The sequence below is a fragment of the Orycteropus afer genome, unplaced genomic scaffold (genome assembly GCF_000298275.1).
Source record: "Orycteropus afer afer isolate SDZICR_OR568_19922 unplaced genomic scaffold, OryAfe1.0 scaffold00017, whole genome shotgun sequence".
Classification (NCBI taxonomy): Eukaryota; Metazoa; Chordata; class Mammalia; order Tubulidentata; family Orycteropodidae; genus Orycteropus; species Orycteropus afer.
Window position 1 is genome coordinate 8,817,382 of NW_006921604.1, and position 12,598 is coordinate 8,829,979.

The 12,598-nt window shown below is 41.8% G+C and overlaps 1 protein-coding gene across 1 annotated transcript; it reads left to right on the forward strand.

The window, feature by feature from the left end:
- Nucleotides 1–2,640: 2,640 nt before the first annotated feature.
- Nucleotides 2,641–12,036, forward strand: UNC50 (unc-50 inner nuclear membrane RNA binding protein). The gene is made up of 5 exons (XM_007959459.2): nt 2,641–2,964; nt 3,895–4,015; nt 10,040–10,179; nt 10,266–10,367; nt 11,900–12,036. Exons 1-5 carry the CDS (start codon nt 2,685–2,687, stop codon nt 12,034–12,036), a joined length of 780 nt encoding a protein of 259 aa, XP_007957650.1. The 5' UTR covers nt 2,641–2,684.
- Nucleotides 12,037–12,598: the final 562 nt, after the last annotated feature.

A 12,598-nucleotide genomic window follows, 5' to 3' on the forward strand; every position in this document is an offset into this window, starting at 1 on the left:
ATGACATGAGACAAAGTATATGTGAACTGCTGTATGAAAAGTGAATTTGCTCTGTAAATCTTCACCCAAATCCTAATAAAAAAAAAAAAAAAAGATAAATTGTGACTCAGTAGACACAATGATATGACTTTATGGTGGTTGTCTATTCTTTGGTAACTGTCTTCTTTGAAATTAGACCAAATTTCTGAAACTTTCTTTGAAAATAGGCCCAAAGTTTCTACAATGTTCTCCAAACGGGAAAAATAATTGCACACAACTGCCATCTAATTTCCTTGGAACAGGGAAAGGCACTTGGCTTCTAAACTAGAATCCAGGTTCCCCACAACTTTGTACCTACTGCATGCCTCACTCATTCAGATTTAGGTCCTGAGAAGACCTGGAAGGTAGTGAGAGCAAAGTGTGGGAGAATCAAGATGTAAATAAAATGCTGAAAATATGGAGTTGCCTCCTTCATAACTTAACACCCGAGACTGTATAAAACTGAAACTCAGAAACAAAAACAATACGCGGTAAAAAGAACAGAAAGAAAGAAAATATACTAGACAATACCGTGTACCAAGTTTATGTAATTCTCTAAGATAATTCTACAGATTTTCATTTCCAAGTGTCCAAGAAACCTGTCTTATTCTCCTTCATGTCTCCAGAACCGAGTGCCAGCATACAATAAATGTTTCCTGAACCGAAAAGTTTTTTTTAATCCTTACAAAAACCCGTCAGGGCAGGTATCACTATATCCAATTTATAACTGAGGGAAATGAAGCTCCGACAGGTCAATGGATCTATCCAAGTGCAGTCAGCTGTTGTTGTTGTTGTTGTTGTTATGTGCCATCGAGTCGGCCCCGACTCATAGCGACCCCTCTTTGGGTTTCCGAGGCAGTATCACTACAGAAGTAGGATTGCCCAGCCTTCCTTCCGAGGAGTGGCTGGTGGGTTTGAACCACCAGTCTTCTGGTTAGCAGTCAAGTGCTTTAGCCACTATGCTACCAGAGCTCCCGCAGTCAGCTGTAGTTGTGTTTTACATCTGGATGGCTAACTCTTAAGTCACGTCTCTTGGCCGCCACTGCAGGCCGAGGGGTAGATCTCTGCCGAGGCCTGCCTCCCTGTTTTAGCCGACGTTTATCACACCGAGCTCCCAGAGGCCTGCCGCGCTACCTTAAGCACACAGTCCGACTGCAGCAGACATGCGCCCAGGTCCTCCTTCACGCCAGAGCACGCGCCACCCTCTGGCTTGTCCTCATAATATCGGGGCATGACGACGACTCCCGCTCGCCCTGGCCTCCAACCGCTTCACTATGCACCAACTGCTACTGCTTTAAGGGAAAGGGACGCCAGCGATACACGGAACAGGAAGCCGGCAGCAACAACTTCCGGCAACCCCGCGGAGGTCGGGCTGAGGGACTACCGAGACCGAGAGGCCGCGCGCCCGGGGAAAGTGGGCTCACGTGACGCGAACGCGCCCGGAGGGCCGGGGCGGGCGCCGGCTACGTTGCGGGAAGAGAAGTTGCCCTGGCGGCTGGTGGGCTTGGCTGCTGAAAGAAGGTGGTGGACTAGTGGGCTGCTGGGTCGAGGCCACCCGTAGCAGGGCTCTAGGTGAGGCCTGAGGACCGTTCTGCCTGCGCGCGGCTCGTGGTCGCGCCGGGCGCCGTTTCCTCTGGTAGTTCGCGGCCTGACATCGCTGCGGCCCGGGAGTGACTGCCCCAGGTCCAGCCTTCCTCGGCCCGTGGGTGGGTTGCCAGTAAAGGACTCCCAGTTAAGTTTGAATTTCAGATATACGAGTAAGTTTTTAGAATAAATGTAGGCCAAAACATTGCGTGCGACGTGTTTAGGCTAAAAAATTATTTGTTGTTTTTTTGCAATTCAGATTTAATTAGGCGACTTGTATTTTATTTGCTGAATCTGGCAGCCCTGCCCGCAGCCCCAGGCTGGCAGGGAGCAGCTGGGCCCGGCGAAGTGTTGACGTCTCCGAGCCCTGCCCTGCCGAGTGGAGTCCGAGAATGGGCTGCCTGGGCGTGGAGGCCGGACGGCGACTTGCCCTCACCGGGCCTCCTGACTGATCGGACTGAAATCCTGTGTCGTCATTCCTCTTGTTGAACTATTAATGGAGAAAAACACTAGGGATCTGAGCTTTGCTTTGTTTCAGTATCACACTCTAGTGGAGTAGTTTGCTTGCCATAGGCTGATGGACTTGTGTGGATAAGCCATTTATTTTAGATTTTCTGTAACATTTTCTAATCAGTTTAAACAAAGAATTTCCATTAAAAGCTCTATGGTTAAAGAGCATTGAATTTGGAGTCGGACTTTCTGAATTGGAATCTTGTCCCCATCTCTCTGAGAGGTGAACATGGGAAGTTACTTTCTACCCAGCATCTGTTTCCTCTTCCTGCTGTAAAGACTAATTACTTCATGTGGCCGTGGGTGGATCGAGAGGAGTGTGTGAAATGCTTGGACCCTGTGTGTTATCACATTCAGAAAGGCTTGGTGTTGCCATTGCAATAAGCAGTTCTCAAGCCCCAGAACAAGTTTCAGTGTCAACTCTGTTCTCTTTTGACCCCTGACCTTTGTAAGGAGTCAGGATGACAATGTATCGTGACCTCCCTGCTTTTAAATGGGAAAAGGTGTGCTACTAGCTAGAAATTTCTTCAGATTATTTGTAAAGGAGATGTTTTTTTCTTCTGTTTAGGAAGATGTTACCAAGTATTTCAATGAATTCCCAAATACAGGGGAATGGCGCCTTGAATTCGAGGGATGCTGCAAGACACACAGCTGGAGCAAAACGCTACAAGTACTTGAGAAGGCTTTTTCGTTTTCGGCAGATGGACTTTGAGTTTGCTGCCTGGCAGATGCTCTACCTGTTCACTTCCCCACAGAGAGTTTATAGAAACTTTCATTATCGAAAGCAGACAAAGGATCAGTGGGCCAGAGATGACCCTGCTTTTTTGGTCCTTTTGAGTATTTGGCTGTGTGGTAAGTACTGGTTTATATGCAGTAGACTTGAAGAACAAATTGAGCGATTCATGTTGGACTTGACCTGTGGAAGAGTTTTTGTTACAGTTGCCTTGTGGGTCAGAATTTTGGGATATTTGGAGCTGTTTTGTGAAACCTCAGAAATCTCACAGGAAAGTAGATTGGTTCCCCTTGATTCTGCAAGTCTAAAGCAGATGATACCTGAGTGTAAACTTAGTTCTTTTAAAAGCAGGGGACAGATTCATTCCAGGTGTTTTAACTAGTGATACCCAAATGCCAACTTCTGTGAAGACAAATACTGAGGTTGGAAATTGCATTTCACAGTCCGGCAAACCAAGAGTGAGAGTTGTAAAACACTGATGTGACTTGAGAAACTACTTTTAAGTTCTCCAACAGTGTAGTGAAAGAGTTCTAACCACCTTTTGGGTGCTGAAGTATGTACAATTTTTCCCCTTTTAATTGAAGATAAGATACATGTGCCTTCTCTGTACTGGTGCTGTTCTAAATGCTGGGGTGAACTAACCAGCCAAAGACCCTCCTCAGTAAGCTTAAAATATCACCATGGCCATTCTGTGTTCAAAGATGGAATGCATTTCTACATCAGTTATACATAATAAATAATATTTTTGGGGTTTGTTTACCTATCTGCCTCTTCCATTGTTATGTACCGTCAAGTCGGACCTGACTCATAGTAACCCCTCCTTGGGTTTCCAAGGCAGTATCACTACAGAAGTAGATTGCCCCATCTTCCTTCTGAGGAGTGGCTGGTGGGTTTGAACCGCCAGCCTTCTAGTTAGCAGTCAAGTGCCTTAGGCACCAGGCTACCAGAGCTCCCATTAGACTATGGAAATCTGGAGGGCAGGGGCTGTGTCCTATATCCCCAGAACAAAGCACAGAGCCTGAATGAATCTTGCAAATCCTTTCTTTCAGTGTCCACTATAGGATTTGGCTTTGTATTGGACATGGGATTTTTTGAGACGATAAAGCTTCTCCTTTGGGTTGTATTCATAGACTGTGTAGGCGTTGGTCTTCTCATATCAACTTTAATGTGGTAAGTACCATAATTCTGGTTTTTCAGGTACTGCCAGAGTACCCATTCCCTTCAGCGATACAGTAGTTCATGGAAGTGGAACTAAGGTAGATTGATTGACAGGATTAGTTTTGACAGCCAAGATTATTATAACTCGTACCCTCTGTTAATACATCTGTCAGAAAATTCTTGAAGGGATGGATGGTCTGTAATGTCAAACTGCAACAAAATTAAATTGAAATAATGATTATATCATACTAACAAATCCCTGATTTTGCAAAAATAGTATGCATTTAACCAATTGTGCTTAAGTTGTTTAGATAATAGCACAGTTCAAGCACATGTGTTAGTGGAGACCACTTCTGAGTATATAACATCTAGAGGGCTATTTCATGGAATCTTTCTTTGGCATTAAAATGAAGTACACTTGAAAATGAAGATTTAAAAAAAAAAATTTCTGGTGCCTTCTTGCTGAGAATAAAACACATATACACAGGTTTTGTTGAAAGGGTTTTTAGTCTGTTTTTGTTTGGGCTTGCTTTAATAACTAGTATATTGGCTGCTAACTGAAAGATTGGCAGTTAAACCCCCCAAGCAGCTCCATGGGAGAAGAGATCTGGCGATCCATTCCTATGATGATTACAGTCTGGAAAACCCTGTGGGCACTTGTATTCTGACACATGGGGTCACTGAATCGAAACCCAACTCAATGGCACCCAACAACAACATTTTCTGTATAGATCTTGTTAGTTGAGTCAGTTCTGACTCATAGTGACCCTGTATGTTCAGAGTAGAACTGCTGTATAGAGTTTTCAGGCTGTGACTTTCAGAAGCAGTTCACTAGCATGTTTTCTGAGGTGCCCCTGAGTGGGTTCAAACTACCAAACTTAAGGTTAATAGTCGAATACTTAGTCGCTTGTCACCTAAGGACTCTAACCAAAACCAAACTCACTGGCACTGAGTTTATTCCACTCATAGCTCTCCAAGGCTATAATCTTTACAGAAGTAGATTGCTCCATCTTCCTTCTGCGGAGTGGCTGGTGGGTTTGAACTGCTGACATTCTGGTTAGCAGTCAGATGCCTTATCCGCTACGCCACCAGAGCTCCTTTAGGACTCCTTGGTGTATAAATCTAGTATGTGGCTTTTCAAATCTCACAGATAAGTACTACTCTGTGGTTGGCATGCTAGATGAAGGGGATGGATGTGGCAAGTGATTTCAGTTGGGGCCGACTGGTTGAATAGGCATGGTGGTATCTGAGAAAACACAATGGAACATATCAGTCTCAGAGAGACCTGGGTTCAAGTGCCAGCTCAGTCATTTGATGACTGTGTGACTCTAAGTCCTAGTTTCCTCTACTGTAAAATGGAACTAGTGTATTTTTTAAGGTTTTGAGAAGATTGTGGTATGAAAAGTATTTGGCACATGGTATGTGTTCAATGAATGGTAGTTATTGTTATTTTAATTGAAAAATAATCTGAGATTATATCCTCTGATGTCACCTTTTTTGCTTTCCTTATAACTTCTGATTTACAGTATAGCTTTTATATGTACTTGGTAGTTCATAAGAAGACCTGGTGGCACAATGGTTAAGTGCTTGGCTACAAACAGACGGGTCAGTGGTTCAAACCCACCAGTCACTCTGTGGGAGGAAAGACCTGACAATCTCCTACTGTAATGATTACAGCGTAGGAAACCCCATGGGGGCAGTTCTGCTCTGTCTTGTAGGGTCGTTATGAGTCAGAATCGACTCAACAGCACACAACAGCAGTAACAACAGGTAGTCAATAAATTGCTGTATGCTGTTAATCTAGAATCTGGCCTAAGTTAATAGTGCTAACTAATGTCAGATACGTTCAGTTTTAAAATATGCCTGCCAAACTAATGGCCTATGAAAATATTTCAATCAATAAAGGATTGAATAATAGTTTAATTTGTAGCAAGCTTTCTGAGTGTAGTGACTGTAGGGTCACAGAAACCAAGCTGTCCTGGAGTTCTGTGTCTTTAATATGAGTCTGCATTATAGATTGAGTTATATAGTAAAATACTCAGTGTATTTTTGAACACCCATGTTATGTGAATTTTGTGAGGAACTAGAAATAGAAATGATTATTACATGTAGTTTTGATTATTTCAGAAATGCCACAGGAACTGGCATGAGGAGGTGTTTTGAGGAAATGGAGATCGTTGATTCCTGATACCAGCAATTGCAAGTGCAAAGGCATATAAGTGTGGAAAAACATGCCAGCTCTGGAAGCATAGGGTGACACTGGCTGGGGAAGAGAACTTGGCCTTAATGTAATTCAGGGAAAAAAAACCCTAGACTTCAGCTCACAGGCTGCATGTGTTTGTTGGGGTGGGGGCAGCAGAGAAGTGGGGAACTTTGAAGTAAGAAAATAACACCAAATTCACATTTTAGGAAAATTCTTTTCTGTGGCATAGAGGAGTTGGAGAAGTGTGCAAGGCTGGATATAATTGCAGGGGTCTGTTCAGAGAAGAGGCGGCCTTGACACGTATTGGTAATAGGAACAGGAGAGAGATGGATTATAGAGCTTCCCATGGTAACTGGATCTGGTGAGGGGTGGGGAAGAGAAGGCAGCTAAGGGCTCCTTTGGGGTGGCCTGTACGTTTTTGGCTTAGGTACTAGTAGGTGGCAGGTGGAGGTGTAGATTGTATGTTGAGTATGTTGAGTTTAAGTAGCTGGTTGAATATTGTTGTTGTTGTTATGTGCCGTCGAGTCAGCCCCGACTCATAGCGACCCCTACTTGGGTTTCCGAGGCAGTATCACTACGGAAGTAGATTGCCCAACCTTCCTTCCAAGGAGTGGCTGGTGGGTTTGAACCGCCAGCCTTCTGGTTAGCAGTCAAGTGCTTTAGCCACTATGCTACCAGAGCTCCCGGTTGAATATTAGTAGAAATAAAGGTTAACAAGTTCCTGGATGGTACAAACAATGGTGTACTCTGCCATAATAACTGAAAGGTTGGCAGTTCGAACCCACCTGTATGTACCTCGAGGAAGGCCTGGGAGTCTGCTTCTAGAAGGTCACAGCCTTGAAAACCCTGTGGAGCAGTTCTGCTTTGCAACACATGGGGTTGTCACCGACTCGATGGAAACAGGAGAAATTGGGATAGAGGACTTTGAACCTAGAGACAACAGTCTGGGCCAAGATAAGGGCATGACTGGTGTCCCTAAAAATGGAGGTGAGCGGTGAAAATCACAGTTGCCTTTGAGCTCTCAGAAGGAATGTCTGTATTCTGGAGGTAAGGCATAGACTGAGGAGCTTGGAACAAGTGAAGGGCTGGCTGGGCCAGCTAGAGAATGACCCCGTTAATGAAAATTATCTTTGGTAGTCAGCTATATGCCATAATTTTTTTTTTTTGTAATGGGGGTGAAAGTTTACAGAACAAATTTATTTTCCATACATAAGTTCATACACATTTTGTTTCATGACATTGATTGCAATGCCCATAACAGCTCTCTTCCCACTCTTCCTCCCTGTGGTTACCTTTTCCCAATATCCTCCTTTCCTATGCATTCCTGCCCTTGTGTAAATATTGCCCTTCTGATCTCCCATGGTTGATTGTTCTTAGGAGTGTACCTACCTTGTGTAAATGTTCACCTTACACACCTGTCTATTGTTTGGCTGGAAACCAGAGGAGGGAGTTCACTTCTAGGCCCAAAGGCTGATTGGGGGCCATAATCTCGGGGGTTTCACCAGTCTCTGACCAGTAAGCCTGGTCTTTTTTATGATTTTGTGTCTTGTTCTACATTTTTCTCCCACTCTATCCAGGATCTCCTATTTTGATTCCTTTCCGAGTGGTTGACAGTCATAAAATTTTTAATGGCATATGTTCTTGGCTAAAATGAATGATGTTAAGTACCAATTTACTCAAATGAAGAGTGTTTGTTTTGTTTGTTTGTTTGTTTACATTTTCAGATAATTACGTGCCCTACCCATTGCTGTCAATTCATTTCCATCTCATAATGACCCTATGTTGTTGTTGTTGTTACGTGCCATCGTGCCATCGAGTTGTCTCTGACTCATAGCGACCCCTCCTTAGGTTTCCAAGGCAGTAACACTACAGAAGTAGATTGCCCAACCTTCCTTCTGAGGAGTGGCTGGTGAGTTTGAACCACCAGCCTTCTGGTTAGCAGTCAAATGCCTTAGGCACTACACTACCAGAGCTCCTTATGACCCTATAGGGCAGAGTAGAACTGCCCATAGGATTTCCAAGGTTCGAATCTTTACAGAAGCAGGACTGCCACATCTTTCTTCTGTGGAGTGGCTGGTGGGTTCAAACTGCCTGCCTTTTGGTTAGCAGCTGAACACTTAACCACTTGGTCACCAGGGCTCCTTTAACTAAACACAGGACTATTTTATTAGCACTGTGCCATGTTCTCCCTGTTTCTTTCTTCTTTTTGTTTCCATTGCGGGAATAGCATTTCTTTGAAGATCTACGTTTCTGTTACCTGTATATCTTACTTTTCATTGATTGATCATTGAGCCAAGCAACTAGTTGACCATGCTGTAAAGTGACTTAAGCTTGAGTAATTGCCCTTCTGGTTAGAGAATGTCATTGGTTTCTCTTTTCTTACTGGTTTCTCCTTCCCTGATCTTTTAACAGGGAGATGGCCCACCTATTAGGCCTTGGGCCTATTTATTATGCTTATTCTTTTGGTGATCTCATTCAGGCCCATGGCTTTAATAGCATCTATACCCTGACGAGTTGCTGGCTCCGATTTGGAGTTTCTTCTAGACTTGTGTATATACCTTTTTGCTCTACACTGATAAACCAAAAAAAAAAAAAAAAGACTACTGCCATCAAGTCAGTTGTGACCTTATAGGGCAGAGTAGAACTGCCCCATTGGGTTTCCAAGGCTGTATATCTTTACAGAAGCAGATTGCTACATCTTTCTTCTGTGGAATATTGATGGGTTTGAACCACTGACCTTTTTTGTTAGCAGCCAAGTGCCTTAACTACCACACTAATAGAGCTTCTTACTCTCCATACTGGTCTCTCTCACTGCCATTGAGTTAATTCCAACTCATAGAACCCCCATTGGGTTTCCAAGGTGGTAAATCTTTACAGAAGCAGAATGCCCCATCTTATCTTCCTTCTGCGGAGAGGGTGGTGGGTTTGAGCTGCCAACCTGGTTAGCAATCAGATGCCTTAGGCACTGTGCCACCAGAGCTCCTTTCCATACTGATAGGCATCTTTAGTTCTAACAGGTTCAAATCTAAATTTGTACACTCTTTTCTGCCCCCAAACTACTCTTCTGCAGCCATCCCCACCTCTGTTAGTGGCAGCTCTATCTTTTCATTTGTTTAAAAAAAAAAAACAAAAACATTTCTCTACATCTAACCCTTAAATCGTTTTACTCCCCTACAAATATAGTATTCTTGCATCTTAACACCTCCACTGTTACTATCCTGTTTGTTCATCTCTTCCTTGCAGTAGCCTTCTTAGTGGTCTCCCTGCTTCCACTCTTGTCCCGTTTGTTCTCAGATCAGCAGCAAAAGGGATCTTGTCAAAAAAGTCAGACACTTTTACAGAAACTCCTTAATAGCTTCTCATTTCACCAAGAGTAAAAGCCAAACGTCTTAAAATTAGCCTACAAGGCATTATGAAATCTGGCTGTTTTCCTTTCGGGTTTTATTTTCATTTCTTTGTTTTCATGTATTCCTGGCACACTGGTCTCTATCATTCCTCAAGCACACCTGGGTCATTCTAATCACTGCCCTTGGGTCTTTTCCCTGTAGTACTTTCTCATGGCCTTCTGATTTAAAATTGCACCTCAACTTCATACTCTTTCTTTACTGCTTTTTTTTTCTTTGTACCTTCTGACATACATTTAATTATTTTAGTTAAATTACTGAGGGTCTTCTCCCTCTAGATCGAAGGCAAGGATTTTTGTCTGTTTACTACTGTATCTCTTGTATTTAAAAATAGTGCCTGCCTGGCACATAGAAGGTAATCAGTATGTATTATAGAGTTAATTTTATTATTAATTGTATTTTGAAAATTATTTTAATTTTGCCTTTCAGGTTCATCTCTAACAAGTATTTAGTGAAACGACAGAGTCGTGATTATGATGTGGAATGGGGCTATGCCTTTGATGTGCATCTAAATGCTTTCTATCCACTCCTTGTCATTTTGCATTTTATCCAGCTTTTTTTCATCAATTGTAAGTAGCAGTTCTCAAAATATTATCAGAAACTCTTCATTGTATGCACTGGTTATGAGATTCATTGTATGTATATCTTCTGGCAGATGTTATCCTAACAGACACATTTATTGGATATTTCATTGGAAATACTTTATGGTTGATAGCAGTTGGCTATTATATATATGTAACGTTCCTAGGATACAGTGGTAAGTAATTAAAATTTTTCTTGTTTTGTAATTGGGAACCTAGCAGGGAGGGAGGAAGCTATAATAGTAATATTAACATCTTACTTTTATGGAGCCCTTATAGGCAGTGTCCCAAGTATTTTAGATGTATTATCCATTTAATCTTCACAATAATTGTATCATACAGGTTTTCTGATCCCCATTTTTCAAATGAGGAAACTAACGCTTGGAGATTGGAAGTAACTTGCTCCTGGCCACACAGTTAGAGTGACATAGCTGCAGTATAGCAAATTTTAGTTTCAAGCAAACATGTTAAACGATTATTTGATCATCTCCAGCTAACTTGTAGAAATCCAAGACAATTTTCCTCTCCCTTTCCCCCCCCCCCCATAGTTTCAGTTTCTGGGTTACCAGTAGTAGGGTACAGTGAAGAAAAGGTTGAGTCAGATGTGGGCATGTGGATATATGAATTTGAGTCTGTTTGAAATCTTTTTGAGTCATCCTTTTGCCTCATTTTCAGTTTTTATGACTACTGTATGGTTTTCTGTGATTAGAGAACTAACCTTAGGATGTTTGTAAATGTTAAATCTTGCAGTGAGTTCATTTTTAGTATGAATAAAAAAAAAAACTGTATTCTTCATGGTAAGAAATTATCTGTGTTAAATAGAGCTAAACAAAATTGAAATTTTTGTGTTAGCCTTTTTTTTTTTTTGGCCCTTGTTTTGAATGACTGGAACTTTAAATACACACTCCTTAGATCTAACAGGCTCCACCAGTCATAGATTTGTCCCTATTCCTCCCATGGGTCATCTACCAGGACCTCTCAGCCGGCCTCAGATTTTAATACTTTGCTTTGGGGAAGCTGTTTGTGACATTTTATATCCAGGTTTCTTAGGAATTTTTAAGTGTTTTAAATTGTGCTTAGAACACTGCAATGCTGTGGTTTCTCTCGGGATTTCTGAGAACTCTCCTGGCCACTCCTTTCCATTGAGAACAAGTTCCTTGGGAGTACAGCACAATTTCAGTAGGATCCCACTAAGTACTCAGTGAGCAAAAAAGAAATAAATCTGGGGGCCAGAGTTTCAGTTCTTTCCTAAAGCTTGAGATAGTAGAGTTGAGATGTTATCTTCTCAAAGCAAGGATGTCATGCTATTTAACATTGGGAAATCTCAAATGGCTGAGTTTTTTTCCTGTAACATTTCTCTGTTGGTACTTTAAGATCGACTTTGAGGCTTCTGAAGTTGTCATAGGCTTATATCCATCACTTCCTAATATTTGTGATGTTTGTCCCTCACTCTTGTCTTAGTTCCAGATTCAGGTCTCACTCAGCATTTGTGCTGAAATAATCCATTTTCTCAGTTTCTTCAGAGCCTTAGGAAGCAACAAAGAACTGTAGTATAGTTTTGGCTGATAGCATCATTCTGTTGATTCAAAGATACTTTCCTTTTTGGCCTCACATGTTGTAGTAAGAACTGTCTTTCAAATTGTTCATTTATTAGTCATATCAATTTCCTTTTTTTTAAAAAAAATTAATTTGGATGTTTCTTTTCCAGCACTGCCATTTTTGAAAAACACGGTAATTCTTCTCTATCCATTTGCACCTCTCATTCTACTCTATGGACTGTCACTAGCACTGGGATGGAACTTTACTCACACGCTGTGTTCTTTCTACAAGTACAGAGTGAAATGAAAAGAAAAATGAGGATATTCAGTCAGAGCTGTGTCAGAAGTATTGGTAAAAAGTGATGGAGATTTCATGTAAAGTTTGTAAATAAATTATCCTTGTAGATATATCTTAAAAGTGTAAAGTTTGCAAAGGAGGAAATACATGTGAATGCTATTATCCAATACATTCCTTTAAACTAATGACGTGTACATTTCTGTAATAAATATTTTTGGAACTAAAGCATGTATTTTACTCATTCATACAACAGTGATAAGAGCATGGAGAAAATATAAAAAACAAAACCAAACTCGCTGCCATTGAGTTGATTCAACTCATAGCAACCCCCTTTGGGTTTCTGAGGAGGTAAATCTTTCTTTACAGAAGTATTGCCCAGTCTTCCTTCCATGGAACGGCTGGTGGGTTTGAACTGCCAGCTTTCTGGTTAGCAGTCAAATGCGTTAGGCACTATGCCAAATAAAACTCTTTTTAATATGAAGCAAGCATTACTTCAAAGGAGTGTTCATTTGGACAGCATGGTAGTAACACACCTCCCTGACTAGGAGCACTGAAGCGCCATTTCTCACGT